General features: G+C 37.0%; 1 protein-coding gene across 1 annotated transcript in view; it reads left to right on the plus strand.

The window, feature by feature from the left end:
• The window catches only part of CCDC73 (coiled-coil domain containing 73), a 151701-nt gene that overhangs the window by 90935 nt on the left and 41859 nt on the right, over nt 1–18907 (plus strand). The window contains 3 exon segments of the mRNA XM_030917797.1: nt 10921–11049; nt 11854–11913; nt 12674–12778. Coding sequence (XP_030773657.1) covers nt 10921–11049; nt 11854–11913; nt 12674–12778 — 294 coding nt within the window.

Consider the following 18907-nt stretch of genomic DNA (forward strand, 5'->3'; position numbering starts at 1 on the left):
TTTAACTCTATACTGCATAACAATATAAATATCAGTCAAACATCCTATAAATATGAATTGGGACAAAATCTTTAGGGTTCTGTACCAGATATTTTACCTTTGAATTAATTTCGTAATTTTTTAAGATGTTAATTACTGAAACAACTAGATTTATTTTTATATCCTTCAGTATCCATAGTTGTTTTAATTATTATCTCATGTTTTTGAATATTTTTCCACAGTGGAAATTATGAATTCAATAAGTTATTTTGTTCAGTAAGTTAAGTCAAAGACCATCTGGCCTATGGACTTGAATAATTATTTATTATACTTGTTTTCTACTGTGTACTTGCATCTGAACTTATTCAAAATTTACTTATTTTAAACTCACAGTTTAGGGCTGCTGGTTACAACAGTAAATGTTTTTCTCTAGCCATAAAATATGCTGTTAACATATTTAACATAATGTTTATCACTCATCATCTACTAACCTTTATTTTGGCAGTATTGGTAATAAAACTGCACTTGTCTGTTCACACTTAAATCAGGAACATCTATCTGTAACATGGTGATCTAAAGGGCTGTGGTTGTTACCTTGGATGGAGTTAGGTAGCTAGTTCAATCAACAATTGAACTCTCACTATACTTACACCTACTATTTTCTTTTTTTTTCTTTTTTTCTTTTTATTATTTTACTTTAAGTTCTAGGGTACATGTGCACAATGTGCAGGTTTGTTGCATATGTATACATGTGCCATGTATATATGTTACACATGTTATATAACATGTTACATATGTATACATGCACCTGTTAACTAGTCATTTACATTAGGTTTATCTCCTAATGCTATCCTTCCCCCTCCCCCCATCCCCTGGGAGGCCCCGGTGTGTGATGTTCCCCACCCTGTGTCCATGTGTTCTCATTGTTCAATTCCCACCTATGAGTGAGAACATGCGGTGTTTGGTTTTCGGTCCTTGTGATAGTTTGCTCAGAATGTTGGTTTCCAACTTCATCCATGTCCCTATAAAGGACAAGAACTCATCCTTTTTTATGGCTGCATAGTGTTCCATAGTGTACATGTGCCACATTTTCTTAATCCAGTCTATCATTGATGGACATTTGGGTTGGTTCCAAGTCTTTGCTATTGTGAATAGTGCCACAATAAACATACGTGTGCATGTGTCTTTATAGCAGCATGATTTATAATCCTTTGGGTGTATGCCCAGTAATGGGATGGCTGAGTCAAATGGTATTTATTGTTCTAGATCCTTGACGAATTGCTACACTGTCTAATACAATGGTTGAACTAGTTTACAATCCCACCAACAGTGTAAAAGCATTCCTATTTCTCCACATTCTCTCCAGCACCTGTTGTTTCCTGACTTTTTAATGATTGCCATTCTAACTGATGTGAGATGGTATCTCATTGTGGTTTTGATTTGCATTTCTCTGATGGCCAGTGATGATGAGCATTTTTTCATGGGTCTGTTGGCTGCATAGATGTCTTCTTTTGAGAAGTGTCTGTTCATATCCTTTGCCCACTTTTTAATGGGGTTGTTTGATTTTTTCTTGTAAATTTGTTTAAGTTCTTTGTGGATTCTGGATATTAGCCCTTTGTCAGATGGGTAGATTGTAAAACTTTTCTCCCATTCTGTAGGTTGCCTGTTCACTCTGATGGTAGTTTCTTTTGCTGTGCAGAAGCTCTTTAGTTTGATTAGATCCCATTTGTCAGTTTTGGCTTTTGTTGCTATTGCTTTTGGTGTTTTAGTCATGAAGTCCTTGCCCATGCCTATGTCCTGAATGGTATGCCTAGGTTTTTTTGTAGAGTTTTTATGGTTTTAGGTCTAAGATTTAAGTCTTTAATCCATCTTGAATTGATTTTTGCATAAGGTGTAAGGAAGGGATCCAGTTTCAGCTTTCTACATATGGCTAGCCAGTTTTCCCAGCACCATTTATTAAATAGGGAATCCTTTCCCCATTTCTTGTTTTTGTCAGGTTTGTCAAAGATCAGATGGCTTTAGATGTGTGGTATTATTTCTGAGGGCTCTATTCTGTTCCATTGGTCTGTATCTCTGTTTTGGTACCAGTACCATGCTGTTTTGGTTACTGTAGCCTTGTAATATGGTTTGAAGGCAGATAGCGTGATGACTCCAGCTTTGCTCTTTTGGCTTAGGATTGTCTTGGCAATGCAGGCTCTTTTTTGGTTCCATATGAACTTTAAAGTAATTTTTTCCAATTCTGTGAAGAAAGTCATTGGTAGCTTGATGGGGATGACATTGAATCTATAAATTACCTTGGGCAGTATGGCCATTTTCACAATATTGATTCTTCCTATCCATGAGCATAGAATGTTCTTCCATTTGTTTGTGTCCTCTTTTATTTTGCTGAGCAGTGGTTTGTAGTTCTCCTTGAAGAGTTCCTTCCCATCCCTTGTAAGTTGGATTCTTAGGTGTTTTATTCTCTTTGAAGCAATTGTGAGTGGCAGTTCACTTATGATTTGGCTCTCTGTCTGTTATTGGTGTATAGGAATTCTTGTGATTTTTGCACATTGATTTTGTATCCTGAGACTTTGCTGAAGTTGCTTATCAGCTTAAGGAGATTTTGGGCTGAGACGACGGGGTTTTCTAAATATACAATCATGTCATCTGCAAACAGAGACAATTTGACTTCCTCTTTTCCTAATTGAACACCCTTTATTTCTTTCTCTTACCTGATTGCCATAGCCAGAACTTCCAACACAATGTTGAATAGGAGTGATGAGAGAGGGCATCCCTGTCTTGTGCCAGTTTTCAAAGGGAATGCTTCCAGTTTTTGCCCATTCAGTACGATATTGGCTGTGAGTTTGTCATACATAACTCTTATTATTTTGAGATACATCCCATCACTACCTAGTTTATTGAGAGTTTTTAGCATGAAGGCTGTTGAATTTTGTCAAAGGCCTTTTCTGTATCTATTGAGATAATCATGTGGTTTTTTTTCTTTGGTTCTGTTCATCTGATGAATTATGTTTATTGATTTGCAGATGTTGAATCAGCCTTGCATCCCAGATATGAAGCTAACTTGATCATGGTGGATAAACTTTTTGATGTGCTGCTGGATTTGGTTTGCCAGTGTTTTACTGAGGATTTTTGCATCAATGTTCATCAGGGATATTGGTCTAAAATTCTCTTTTTTTGTTGTATCTCTGCCAGTCTTTGGTATCAGGATGATGTTGGCTTCATAAAATGAATTAGGGAGGATTCCCTTTTTTTCTATTGATTGGAATAGTTTCAGAAGGAATGGAACCAGCTCCTCTTTGTACCTCTGGTAGAATTTGGCTGTGAATCCGTCTGGTCCTGGAGTTTTTTTGGTTGGTAGGGTATTAATTATTGCCTCAATTTCAGAGCCTGTTATTGGTCTATTCAGGGATTCAACTTCTTCCTGGTTTAGTCTTGGGAGGGTGTATGTGTCCAGGATTTTATCCATTTCTCTTAGGTTTTCTAGTTTATTTGCATAGAGGTGTTTATAGTATTCTCTGATGGTAGTTTGTATTTCTGTGGGATCAGTGGTGATATCCCCTTTATCATTTTTTATTGTGTCTATTTGATTCTTCTCTCTTTTCTTCTTTATTAGTCTTGTTAGTGGTCTATCAATTTTATTGATCTTTTCGAAAAACCAGCTCCTGGATTCATTGATTTTTTTGACGGGTACACCTACGACTTTCTAATCAACCTTGCAAATTGACCGTGAATCTTTGTGTCATTAACAATAGTATGTTTAAGTGATGCAACTGCTCTCATCAAGTGGTTTTTTTTTTTTTTGCCATTTTCTTTTATCCTGAGTAAATCAAACCTTTGATTTTATCAACTTTTATATTAGACAAAGGTAAATTACATTTTTCTTTATATCATGTTCATTACTCTTTTGTACTTATATTTATTATAATTTTTAGTTTCTCTTAGATATTTGAATCTGTTAAGGTACTACGGGATATTTAAATATGAAACATTGTACCTTTTCTTGAGGAACTTATAGTCTATAGGAAAATCTTTATTATTACCAGCTATGAGATTATTAATCTTAACTATTTAAATACATAAAGGAATACTTAAATATTCATGCCATTTATTAATACTTGAGAGTACTTTATTTTACAAGTAGGGAAAATAATTCTACATCACAATGCAGCTGTAGCAATCATAGAATCCCTTGAATTCAGCTTAGTAGAAATAATAGGTAACAGTCAGTGCCTTGCACATGGTAGATGCTCAAATACTGGTTGTGTGGATTATTACATGCCAGGGACTTTTTATTTATTATCTCCATTTTATAGATGAGGAACTTAAAGCAAAATGAAGCTATTAAGTAAGTTGCCTAAAGTTACACAACAAGGAAAAGAGAACCAAGATTGGAATACAGACAAATTTTGTTTCTAGAACCTGTGATTTTTTTTTTTCTTTTTCTTTTTTGAGAGGGAGTCTCACTCTGCTGCCCAGGCTGGAGTGCAGTGGTGCAATCTCGGCTCATTGCAAGCTCCGCCTCCTGGGTTCACGCCATTCTCCTGCCTCAGCCTCCCGAGTAGCTGGGACTACAGGAGTCCGCCTCCATGCCCGGCTCATTTTTTGTATTTTTTTTAGTAGAGACGGGGTTTCACCACGTTAGCCACGATGATCTCGATCTCCTGACCTCGTGATCCGTCCACCTTGGCCTCCCCAAGTGTTCATATTAACTTATTACTTGACCTTTTCTTTAAAACTTAAACCTGTCAACTATAGCCATCCCAAAGAGGTACATGACCCACAGCACAGTGGTGTTGCTTTTCTTTTTTACCCGCTTTGTATTCTCGACCTCTCTCTCTCTCTTTTTGAGTTGAGGTCTCATTCTGTTGCCCAGGCCAGAGTGCAGTGGTGCAATATCACAGCTCACTGCAGTGCTGGTGAACACCTGGGCTCAAGCAATCCTCCCACCTCAGCCTCCTGAGTAGCTGGGACCACCACAGGCATGCTGCCATGCCTGACTAATTTTTTTTTTTCAGAGATAGGGTCTCACTATGTTGCCCAGGCTGGTCTTGAATTCCTAGGCTCAAGCAGTCCTCCTGCCTCAGCCTCCCAAAGTGCTGGGATTACAGGTGTGAGCCATCACACACACACATATATTCTCATTTGTAATGTAAATACAATAATAGCTGCCTTTCCTGTTTTAAAAATGTGTAATAAATATAAAATTATAAAATGTATGAAAAAGCACTTTGAAAAGATGTAGAAGCTCAATATTGCAGCAAATAAAGGTAGAGCCTTTGTGGTTGAAGGAAGGGTTGGATAAACACTGGAGCTATACTTGTTGGCTTCTCTTTTCTGTTAGCAGGCCTGGAGGGGTACCATGGAACTGCTAAAATTTCTCAGGGCATGATTTGAAAATTGTTAACTGGATCCAACCTTTTCCTTTTTTTTTTTTTTTTTGTAGAGGGAACTAAGACCCAAAGAGACTGGGTGAATTAATGTCAAGCAGCTTATAAAAAAGATTTTCCACCTTGCCTCACTTTGTTTTGCATAATGGTTGTAATCAGTAGTATTCTAAACAATCTGTAATTTTTACAACGTTAGCTGACACTGTTCTTGTAACTGACATTGTGACAATTCCCCAATATTCATTCCACTTCATTCTGTCTCCAAGCCAATTAATATTACTCCGTTCCCCACGGCAGTGTTTGGTGCTGGAATGAGCATGTGATCCAATTCTGGCAAGCAAGAGGTAGTTCAAGGAAACATTTTCTTTCTCTTTAATGAGTCCCAGAATGATACAATTGCCATATAATACCTGAATTGGCCTCTTGTTAATAGTCTAAGGAAGAGACCCAAGAATGGAAAGTGGAGACATGAAAATAACGTCTATATTGAACTATACTGAGTATCCGGGTCAACCACCCTGCCTAACTTTGTGGTCCCTGTTATAGGATAGTACATTTTCTGATTATTTTGTGGTTTCGTTATGGCTTTCTGATATTTATAGCTAAAGCATCCTGTTACTGACACTTTGTGTTTTTCATTACCAAATAATGTGTTTTGTACAAAATTATGGATATTTAAAACATAAAATGATTGGTTTTATGACATTTATGTCATAATTAACTTTTCCAAGTTCATCTACTACAAAATAAATTTCTCTGACTCCCTGATTATCTTTTTCTTCCATTCTTCCACAACTCTGTCCTAAGGTCTCTCTTTGCTTTTTTCAAAGTCTTTCTTTCAGTGAGCTCAGACTTCTTAAATCAACCATTCACTTCATGTGCATGATGGCATACATAGTTTTTCAGTCTCACATTTCTCTTTTTTTTTTTTTTTTTTTTTTTTCAGAGATGACATTCTTTATTTGGAGGTAAAGAGTTAAATGTAGATATACAGACAGGAAAAAAAAAAAAAAAACAGCGTGAAAGCACAGTATGTACATTAGAAGAGCTGAAGAGAAATGAGCCTTATCATGCAAACCACATTGACTTTGAAACATATTGAAGTCATAATATTCTGAAATTCTTATTGTAGGGTACATACTGAGATTGTCAGAAAAGCTATGTGACCACTGGGGCTTTTGCAGCATTTCTCTTAATCTCTGGTTCTATATGTTCAGCTACCTATAGATCATCTCCTTTTGTGACTTACTGTAACTTCAGGGTTAACAGGTCATACATTGGATTCTTTACTCTCCCATCCACTCTACCTCTGAAAAAAAAATTCATGCAACTCTCCTTTCAAAGGAAGCCATCTTGCTGCCTGTGAAAATGAATCATCACTGATACACTGAAACTTTATTTGAGGGAATTCATGTTCAGCTTTTCGTAATTTGAAAAAAATGTAAATGAAGGACTTTTTTGAGAATAGTTAACAACCTCTGGTTCAGGTTTGATAATTTGTATTTTTTGGCTTTTTAAAGAGTCTGTTTCAGGACATTTTCTGTCTCTTATTTTGCATAATTTTAAATATACTTTTTGTCTCTTCCATCAGTGAAGCACACTTTCCATCTCCTTTCCATTTTTATATTTCTTCCTTTCACATTTCATGGTCCCCTTTTCCTTTCTTCCAGTTTCACTTAGTCACTCTAGAATCATCTTTGACTCGTTTTTGACTAATCTTTTTCCTTTATTCTCCTTTTCCTTTTTACTTTCCATTTTTCAGTACTATAGACACTCATCATCTCATGCCTGGATTAATGTAATAGCCTCTTAGCCAGTGTTCTTTTCTCTAGTTTTTATTCATTCTTTTTGCCAGACTAAGTTTACCAAGATACTGATTTAACTTCTATGTGCCTGACACACAGGAGGTACTTGGTATATGTAGAAGGAATGATAAATAATTCTCCTTTGCCTACCAAATCAAGTCCCAACTTCTTTAATTGGCTTTCCAGAGCTTTCATGATCTGGTCCATTCTACATGTTCAATATTGTTTGCTATTGCTTCTTAACAAGCATCTCCCATTCTATTTTAGCCAAAATTCTTTGTTGCCATTAGCATAATTCTTAGTTCTTTCTGCCTTTTGGTTTTGTTTTTCTCTACATCCCTTCCCATACTTGAAATGCTTTCTCTCAATGTACTTGTACCAAACAGGGTTGGGCCAGGAAACAGATGGCATGTTGGAATGGTAATTGAGAAAAGATTAATGAATAAGCTATTTACGTAGTTGTAGTCAGAGGTAAGGGAAACCAACAAGGGATGGTGAAGCACCCCACAGATAAAAGTAGTGGGAGAATGATTAACACACCTGTACCAGAAGGGAGAAGGGAATGAAGCAGATGCTGGAATCTGGAAAGAGCTGTAGCTATACCTGTAAAAGAAAGCCTCAAGGCAGAAGCTGCGGCCTTTTTTTTCTTTTTCTTTTTTTTTTTAAAGAGACGAGGGTTGGGGGGGTGGGTTTTTTTTAAGAGATGGGGGTGGGATTGGGGGGTCGCTGTGGCACAATTATTACTCACTGCAGCTTTGAACTCCTAGGCTCAAGTGATCCTCCAGCTTCAGCTTCCCAAGTAGCTAGGACCAGAGGCATACACCATCATGCCTGGCTTATTTTTTTATTTATTTAGAGACAGGGTCTTGTTTCGTTGCGCAGTCTAGCTTTGAACTCTTGGCTTCAAGCAATCCTCCCACTTAGCCTCCCAAATCACTAGGATTAGCTGTGATCTTTGATAAAGATATACAGCTATTGCTGATTTGTGGTCAGTAGGGAGGGAGCTGGTAAAATACCTCATTCTCTTTCTCTTCCTTTTTTTTTTTTTTTTTTTTTTGAGACGGAGTCTTGCTCTGTCACCCAGGCTGGAGTGCAGTGGCCGGATCTCAGTTCACTGCAAGCTCCTCCTCTCAGGCTCACGCCATTCTCCTGCCTCAGCCTCCCTAGTAGCTGGGACTACAGGCGCCCGCCACCTCGCCCGGCTAGTTTTTTGTATTTTTTTAGTAGAGACGGGGTTTCACCGTGTTAGCCAGGATGGTCTCGATCTCCTGACCTCGTGATCCGCCCGTCTTGGCCTCCCAAAGTGCTGGGATTACAGGCTTGAGCCACCGCGCCTGGCCTCTCTTTCTCTTCCTGGCCTACTGATACACTAGTACCTCCCACAAATTTAACCCAATCAGGAGCCAGAAGACAGTTTGCTGTACCCACAGAGATCAGCCACATAGGGCACAGTGCAGTGTGGAGAAAGGGTGGGAAGTGAATCAGGAGTAACAAATGAAGGATATCCAGTATACTACTCATTCTTCAAGGCCCAGCTCAAGGTCTGCCCCCTTCATTCAAACTTTCGTTCGTTACTTCGATATATACTGATTGTTCTCTTTATGCCAGAAATCAATTTGTCTGCCTGCTTTTCTAAGAATAGAGCCCTATCTCTTGACTCACGTGGTTACTTTAGCAGTCATTTTATGTGGTGTGCACATCCAAAGGTGGTATTCGAACTAAGACCAATGAGTCCTTTCTCCTGGATTTTGAATTTGGAGTTAGGATATACTTGGGTGAGTTTTTCCCTGGGTGGCTGAAGCTGTAACATGTAGAACTTTGAAGGTTTTAGTAGCCCTGTTTTCTGCTGCTCCTCTTTCAGTTTCCTTTTGGGTTTCCTCCTATCTCAGTTGACTTTATTTCTCACCCTTATATACTGGGTTCTTCTTTAATCTATGAATTTTCCTTAGGATTAAGTCATTTTCCATTTTCTATCCTCTAATAACTCTCTAAGTGATAGTACCTGTTTTTACAGCTTAAATACTATTTTAAAACTACAAAAAATGTTTTAATTTTAGGAAAAATAGAAAATGCTAATTACATAATGAAGAAAATAAAAATTTCCTATAATCTCACCACTCTAATAAATCAACTTATTTCTACAAAAGAGTCAAAAGTTTGTTGTTTATCCAGTTCTTAAGACCTTTAAAAAATGAAGTAGTCAGGATTGTTAATTGCACACTGATTTAGTCAGCAAAGGAATTTATTGGAAAGGCATTGGTCATCTCACACTTGAAAAATGATTACAAAGAAGGGAGGTTATGCAGTATCAAAGACCATAGCATAAAACCAGCTTCCACTCTTGAATAGTGTGTATCACAGCTTATACCATCATTGCTGACCATAGTGGATGCTGCTGCTGCTGCTGCTGTATCACTGTCACCTATAGAAGCTTGAAGTTACTATACTTCCCTGTCTACTAACAGATGGATTTGCAATAGTCCTTGCTTTTTTATGATAACTAATCTGATATCCAAGACTGGCGCATCAGATTAGCAGAGCCTGGTCTCATGCTTATAAAGCTGGTACCTGGCATCTTTGCTTCTCTGATAGGCAGTGGGCTCTTAGAATGTAGAAAAACTGCCCACTGCCTACCAGAGAAACAAAGATGCCAGGTACTAACTTTATAACGGAGTTCAGATACTGTGTAGCCAGGACTGAAAATCAGATTCTTGAGTATTTAATATAGTCAGTATACACAGAAGAACAGCACAATCAATTGCACACTAATTCAAAAGTTGGTATTTCAAGATCTTAATGTGTTTGATTGGTATCTACTAAACTTAATGAACATGTAACTTCATAAATGAAGACTGCTTTTACATCCTTCAGTTCCACCCTCCACAACACTGCCAGAGTTATTTTTCTAAAATGCAAATTTTGTTATGTCATTCTTCTACTCAAGATCCTTCAGTGGTTAATTCCCCATTTTTTATAGTGTAACATTCAAACTCTTTAGCGTGATATACAAGTCCTTCTCAATACTTGAATCCTGCCAAATTTCTAGCCACAACTACCAATATTCTACTCTGTCCCCTGAAATAACACATTAGCTCCAGTCATATCTTATTAGTTCTGTTTCCCTGAAAAATATCATGCTCTTTCATGTTTCTGTGGCTTTGTGCGTGTAGAACCTTTTGCCTGGAATGCCTACCCCTTTGTTGTCTTCTTTGCAAATTTATCTTTAAAGATTGGGTTCAAATACCACCTTTGTGCGTAATACCTTGTTGATACCCTCAGTTTCTTTTTTTTTTTTATACATTTTTCTAATGTAGCACTCATTACATTGTATTGTAATAATTTCTTACATATTTTTTCCTATTAGAGGCTAATAAATTTGGGAATTGAGATTTCCTTGTTATCTTTTTATCTCAGAAGATGTTTGTTGAATAAATAATGGAAACGCTGTACTTCTGGTTAGTTGATTATGTTAGTACACTCCTTTTAAGATTCAAAGTCATGCAGTCAATCTCTTTATGATTGATTAACTTTGCCTGATCCACAACTGCAGATTATGTTCCCACCTTGGCTAATCTTGCAAGGGAACTAGGGAAAATACACTTTAATGGACCAACAGTATTATTTTGATATATGAAATATAACAAATTGTAATTATAGGCTTAAGGATGAACTTTGACACTGTCAGGAAAATACCTTTTTTAAGTGAATTATGTGTACTGAATTTTCTGTTTAATATGTTTCTTATTAAGGAACTAAAAAAAGCAGCCTCAGACTTGATAAAGTCCAAAGTCACATGTCAATATAAGATGGGAGAAGAAAACATCAATCTAACAATTAAAGAACAAAAATTTCAAGAACTTCAAGAAAGACTCAACATGGTATTTTATTAAATGTATTTGTTTATAACATTAATATTTTCAATAAAACTTATGAGAGTTTCAGGATTATAACACAAAAATATTCCTTCTTTGCAAAGTCAATATGCATAGTTAAAGGTATTATGAATCTGTTTTCTTTTTATTAGATAATTTTTGCCATAGACTTTAGAACAATAAGATTTGGCTAGAACTATTTTATTTCCACTTGTAGAGTGTTTTGAATAATCTTGTGGTACAATGGTGTTTCCAGGACAGCTTTGGAGATGATAAATTTTATAGTTTTTAACATTTACAAGTTTGCACCAACTTATGTTGGTATATAATATCTTCTTCAGTTCACTGAAGTCACTGTTTAAACCACAAACAAATGTGGATACTTTGGGCTGGGTGCAGGCTCATGCCTGTAATCCCAGCACTTTAGGAGGCCGAGGTGGATGGATCACTTGAGGTCAGGAGTTCGAGACCAGCTTGGCCAACATGGTGAAAACCCGTCTCTGCTAAAAATACAAAAATTAACTGTGCATGTTAGCAGGCATCTGTAATCCCAGCTACTTGGGAGGCTGAGGCATAAGAATCCACTTGAACCTGGGAGGAAGAGGTTGTAGTGAACCCAGATCACACCACTGCACTCCAGACTGGGTGATAGAGCAAGACACAGTCTCAAAACAAACAAACAAAAAAACAAATGTGGGTACTCTGGGGGTAGTAATAGGTCATAACACTCCAAAGTTTGTTTAGTACTGAATTGAATGTAGAATTTGCTGAATTTTCTATCATAACTTTAAAACTATTCAAATTTTAAAGGAATTGGAATTAAACAAGAAGATTAATGAAGAGATTACACGTATTCAAGAAGAAAAACAGGTAAGCAATCATAAGATATTTGGAAGTCAGTAAATATTCTAAAAATCAGATAAAATGTGAAAAATAAATTAAGTGGAATCATGCATAGCACATAGTAGGCACTCAGTTAATGTGTATTAAATATACATGTGTATACTTTTAAAAATCAGTCTCAATATACTTTCATTAAAAATACCTTAATTTTTTCCTTGATAGATTAGACCAGTGATACCCTAATAGATAATTATTGAAGTTTATTTATGTGTAGTGCATATTTTTTCAGGACATTATATTCTCATTTGAATCTATTTGATGCTTATAATTATTCCATTTTTTAAAAGATGTGTGAAAGAATATTCCTCTTGTTTCTTTTTTCTCTTCTGCTTTTCCTCCATTTGACTCTGAATGTATGCCATGACACCCTAGCCCATTATGACATTTTATAATATTATACCTCATATGACATTTTAGTAGTGATATGTTTACTGTTGGGGGGTTGGTAGCCAACAAATGTTTATTTTAGTTTTGAATTATTCACATGTGTCTTAGAATCCACAGTTTATTCCAAAAAACTTTGTTAATTATTTGAGGGACTCTTGGAAATAATGTAATAGAAATTATTTTAGATACCATTAGATGTGTCATTAGTTTAATATATTGAAATTAAACTATAAATACAATGAGTTAGGAAACTAGAAAATGTATGTGAAGAATGAGCTTGGAAACATACCTACTATCTTAAAACTTTAAATTGATATATCATATTTGTGTATTTTCAAAGGATATCATCATTTCTTTCCAACATATGCAGCAGTTACTTCAGCAACAAATTCAAGCTAATACTGAAATGGAGGCAGAATTGAAGATGCTAAAAGAAAACAATCAGGTTCTATCTATCTATCTATCTATCTATCTATCTATCTATATCTATGTTTTAGTATATTTTCATCTAATTAACTTCCCCTGTTTAGTTTATTCTTCTGTCCAGTTTTATTGAAATTATTTTGAATTCTAGGGGTAAGATATTGACTTCCTTCATCAACTTGTTTTCAGTGTCTAAAGTAATGAACATATATTATTCAACATTTATGTCACTAGTGAAATGTTAAATTTTATCAAGTATCTGACTTCATTTTACAAAGGAAAAATCCACTCTGTTACAACAGAATGAATAGGAATTTTTTTTTTCTTAGAATTGTGGTCACAATCCAACACTGAAAATAAAAGGTGAAAGTGTCAACTGCAGTTTAAGAGAGCATTCAGCCAGCTCTCAGAAGTTTGGGGTAGATCTCTCTTCACAGGAAAGTGATAAAATTGGCACGGTTACCACAACAATCACCTTATCATCCTCTTTCCAATATATATAAGAAAATGACTGGGAAGGAGAAGACATTGTTGGCCATTGATAATTTGGGAGTGCAGGGTTCAAAAAGAGAGGCTTTTTCTCTTACATCCCTAGCAGAGGCTGGTGCATTTCCCCTTATAAAGCTAAATGAAGAAATGTACAAGAAAATCTCTTGTAGGGATTGAGATACAAGAAGGGGAGACTGCCATTTGTTCCCTGGCTAGATGCTTGAAATGCTGTTGAAAGGTGAAGGTCCACTCTAGTGTTACCAGTAGAGTAAAATGTGATAAGTTCATGTGGAAGCGGTTGGCATATGTTTCTTTTGTTTTGTTTTGTTTTGTTTTCTTTTCTTTCTTTCTTTCTTTCTTTTTTTTTTTTTTTTTGAGATGGAGTCTTACTCTGTCACCCAAGCTGGAGTGCAGTGGCATGATCTTGGTTCACTGCAACCTCCACCTCCTGGGTTCAAGTGATTCTCTTGCCTCAGCTCCCGAGTAGCTGGGATTACAGGTGCCCACCACCATAGCCAGCTAGGCATATGTTTCTTGAAGTTTGGAAGTTCGCCAAGAACATATCAACTGATGCCCAGTTTTGGTCTACAAGTTTCAAAAAGAAAAGTCTTTAGAGTAATCTCTGCCAATGGAGCTTGAAGTGTATTATTCTTAAAAAACCTTAGTGGTTATTTGGCTTCACATGAAGGAACCATGGAGGTTAGTGGAGGAGCATGAACTGCCCTGTAAGCCACTGGGCCAAGTGATGGGATGTCCAATTCAGAAAAGGGGTTGGGGGTATGTTCCACTGGGGTGGCCAGTAGAAGATACTTCTATCCTTCTGAAAGGGTTCAGGGTAAAGCTGAACATTTCCCATGAAAACTACAATTACCTCCCACATAAAAACTACCATCAGTCAAGGCCAGGGCCAGCTTCATGAGTATGTGACCAGTGCACTGGCATCATAGGGATCCACACTCAGAAGGGCCTCCTGCTTCAGGTTTAATGTTTCATGGTCACTGTCTTGAAGATTTTATTTTGAATTTACATTTTGTAAATGAAGTCTAATGGTAATGAAGCATGTGCTAGGGGCTTAGATCTTCAGCTCAGGTATTGTCTCCACTACCTCCCAGTACTGGTTCTTGGCTGCTGGCTCTTCCACCCTCTGGGGACCTACATCCTGCTTTGCCTCCTACTCCTGGTTCCTGTCCTGCCACTGGTGTAGTTTGATTGGGTCACATTTGCGGAGAAAGGTGTGTGTTCTACTGTTGACCTTTGGTTAGGTCTTTGGTTAGGGTGTAGGTGCAGGCGGGGAGGGCCTAGGTGGGGTGCCTATACCCCACAGTATTTTGGGGTAAGGCATAACAACAGTTGTCTTTGTTGCAGGTTGGCAGTACCTTAAAGTGTTAGGCAGGTGACTTGGTGGGAGTCTGCAGGGAGGATGAATCCCCAGTCCAGGTACTGAGTGCATACCTCCTGGCAGTTGCAGTCTCTTGAGAGTCACCCATTTGCCATGGGTTGGAGTGAAGGGCCCATGGGAAGGGAAGATTCACTTCCCCACCCATGTCCAGGACATAGTAGATAGGTCTAGCCGCTGGCAGAACAGGGAACCTGGTAGCTGTTGGCTCTCAGTCATGCTGAGTTGTGTGATGAGGCCCTTAGGCACGTTATGAGGGTCTGCATTTGCCTGGTGAGTATCCCCAAGCCTAGGGAATCATGATATTAAATAGAAAATAAAAAGTACCATGACAAATTGAAAGAGAGAGGGGCTGCAAAGAAGGGAAAAAGTTTTATATTTTAGTACCTTTAGTAGCACTGTTTTCCCTGTGTTTTTCATTTTGTACCAGGCCCAACAAATTATGCAGAGTCTGTCATTGAATGGAACCAAATTGAACCTCAGCAATGCAAAATTTATTAATATCTCCTCACCATTGATGTTCTATGGCTTATCATGTAACGAAAGTTTTGCCTTCTTTATTTCTCTTATGTGTCCCAAATACTATAGAAGGGGGGGGAGGGGTGGTATCCTATTGTCAGACATCTCCCTTCTTTTAATCCATTCACCTATTCCAATATAAGCCTAGCAAAATAAGTTTCTCTGAAAGTCCAGCTGTTAGCAAGTACTCACCTCCCATCTCCCCTGCCCACTCTGTAGTTAGATAACTGGAACTATTTCTCTAATATGTTGAACCTTCTCCCAAGCAACATATGATATAATTTAACTAGGTTCTTTATGAATAGCTGTTACCAAGAGCATCTTCTAATCCAAATAAATGAGTTGAAACATAGATTTTTAGGCCAAACAAAATATTAACGATCATCTAATCCAACCATTTTGTTTAATGAAAAGAGAGACCCAGAAAATGTAGGCAGTGTGGTTCAAAGCCTCAAAATTAGTGATAAAATTAGGATTAGATCTGTTGTGATTCTAATCCAGCACTATTTCTACAACATACTGTTAAGATATTTTTCTGAGATCGATGAGAGCTTATCTAGCAATTTTGTTAGATCAGTTATACTAAGATCATAACTCATAACTTGCCTCTTCATGAGCTCTAAGTCCAGTATGTACATACTGCTGAATTCTACAGAGCCTATATATAGTTATGTGTTTCTCTGAGTTAATGGTGACTATAAATATAATTCCAGGATCTTTTGACTATGACTACCAATCATTAGATAATCAAATGCCTCTCTCTTTTTCCCTCAAATGCCTTTCTCTTTAACTGCCAGAAGTATTAGCTGAACCTTGATAGTACATAGAGAAGCTAGATTTTATAAACTAAAATTTTAAAGTATTGTCAAAAACAGGATAGAATTGTCAGCTTTTTATTTTGATAAGTAAGGATATTAAGAATGCAAACAATACAATCTATCATTACTATCATTTTATGAAAGAGAACATTTTAACATCAAACATATATTAAGGATATAATCTCAGAATAAAGGCTAGTCCTTTATAAGAAAAGACATTTGATGACCTTATATTGACATTTTTTGCCTTGGACTAGTGAATATTTTGTCATGGATCAGTACTTGTCTGCAGACTGATATCTGAGAACCACTGAAATATAGCATAACAAAATATTAATGTTGAACTGTTGCTGAGGATTATGCTGCATAGATATCTCAAGTGTTTTCTTGAGGAGCATTCTCATTCTACCTGTACTAAAAGGGATCATTACTCTTGATAATGGCCAACTGTTTTTCAGTGCTCTGCAATCATGCTGTCATCTGTCTTACTTTTCTAGTAGTAAAATTTAGAGCACAGAAAGCTAAATTCTCATGATAGGAAATATTTTCTATTGTGATTTAATTATAGTTTAGTCCAGTTATACACATAGTTATGTTCCTATAGTCATAGTATTAACAAGAATAATTTACTTAGTTTTTTTCATAGTATTTTTTCATAGTATTAACTAGGATCATTTAGTTAGTTTTTGGAAGATTAAAGCATTAGCAAATGGTTTCACTTTGAATCTTCATAATATCCATTTTTTTCAGAGATGGTTTTCAAAAGAGAGGCATTTGGATTATCTAAGTTATTGGTAGTCATAGTCAAAAGATCCTGGAATTATATTGACAGTCACCATTAACTCAGAGAAACACATAACTGTATATTTATGACTACCCTAGACTCTGTAGAATTCAACGGTACATAAGTACTGGACTTAGAGCTCATGAAGGGGCAAGTTAGGAGTTGTGGTCTTAATATAGCTGATCTAACAAAATTACTAGATCAGCTCTCTCTGTTATCCAGATACAAAATATCCCAAATAATTTCCTAATAGAATATAGGAATATAGCCAAAAGGCCAGGAAACAATCCCTGATAGAATATAAACTCCATGGCCCAGCGCAGTGGCTCACACCTGTAATCTCAGCACTTTGGGAGGCTGAGGTGGGTGGATCACCTGAGGTCGGGAATTTGAGACTAGTCTGATCAACATTGTGAAACAACGTCTCTACTAAAAATACAAAATTAGATGGGCATCGTGGCACATACCTGTAATACCAGCTACTCAGGAGCCTGAGGCAGGAGAATTGCTTGAACCCGGGAGGCAGAGGTTGCAGTGAGCTGAGATTGCACCATTGCACTCCAGCCTGGGCAACAAGAGTGAAGCTCTGTCTCAAAAAAAAAAAAAAAAAAAAAAAAATATATATATATGTGTATGTGTGTGTGTGTATATATATATATAGACTCCATAAGGACAGTAACATTTCCACTGATGTAGCATAAAAACCTAAAACAGTGTCTGGCACATCATAGGAGCTCATTCAATTTTAAATTTTAAACTAAATTTTCTTAATGAATGAAAGATGAACATGAATAAACTCATAGTCTTTCCAAGTTTAGATATTGCCTGGTCAGGACTTCTAGTTAAACATGTTTAACCCCACATTACATATTTTTGAAACTGCAATAAAATGACACTAATATATCTACAAGGACAAGGAAATGGGGAGGAAACAGTAATAGTACTAAAAAGTGGGAACCAGATGGACAATGGTAATTTACTTAGCACAAGAGAAGAAGTAGAAACGAAATCAAAGATGCAGAAATGGTCAGGATTTGGAAGTATCATGTGCCTCTAGAAGTATAGTATGCAACTGAAGCCAGAAACTAGATCTATGTAAGAAGCCATTGCAACCCCATATTCTCTTTCCCACCCTGCACAAGTAGACAATGCTCCTCTCCTACTTTGCAGAAGACTGGAGGTTTCTGTTGTAGAATCTGAGGGACAGCTGAGGTTTGGGGGGAAGGGGATCTAGTGGTTTGCTGGAGCCAGCTTTTGCCAGTGGGAGCTGGTTGTTAGATATTAAGGAATTTTGTGAACTGGTTGTTAAACCAATGGTAGTTTGAAATTAACTATGATGTGAATATTTAACATGAATGAAAAATGGCAAATGCTTCAAATCAGGCTTTTTTATTTTTTATTTTTTGAGAGCTAGTTTATCAGTTTACAACTAAGAGTATGATATTGACAAGAGGTTGGAAAGTCTGAATTCTGAATGGTGAGACCTTCCAGCCCAGTATCCTCATTTAGAGGGCAGCTAGCCTAATTCCCCAGCAGAAAAATGTAAGATTCCTTTCAGGGGAAACTAACCTGCCCAAAAGAAAAGACTAACTGATACAGTTAAGCTTTCCCAGTGGAATAGCTCAGCCAGATCCATTCACAGTGAAACCTACCATTTGACAAAACTTTCAGCTGGTATTTTAATACCTCATTTTTAAATATGAATAAGTAGTTAAGGATCACTGGACATTTGGAGAAAGCCTCTGATATGGCTTAGATATTTATCCGCCCAAATCTCATGTTGAGATGTAATCCCCAATGTTGTAGGTGGGGCCTAGTGGGAGGTGTGTGGGTCATGGAGGCGTATTCCTCATGGCTTGGTGCTGTCCTCAGGATAGTGAATGAGGATAGTGAATGATCTCATTTTCACGAGATATGGTTGTTTAAAAGTGTGTGGCACCTGCCTGCCTTGCTCTTGCTCCTGCTTTCACCATGTGATATGCAAGCTCCCACTTCACCTTCCACCACAAGTAAAAGCTTCCTTAGGCCTCGCCAGAAGCAGATGCCAGTGCTATGCTTCCTGTACAGCCTGCAGAACCATGGGCCAATTAAACTTCTTTTCTTATAAATTACCCAGTATCAAATATTTCTTTAGCAATGCAAGAA

The sequence above is a fragment of the Rhinopithecus roxellana genome, chromosome 15, assembly GCF_007565055.1.
Source record: "Rhinopithecus roxellana isolate Shanxi Qingling chromosome 15, ASM756505v1, whole genome shotgun sequence".
Lineage (NCBI taxonomy): Eukaryota > Metazoa > Chordata > Mammalia > Primates > Cercopithecidae > Rhinopithecus > Rhinopithecus roxellana.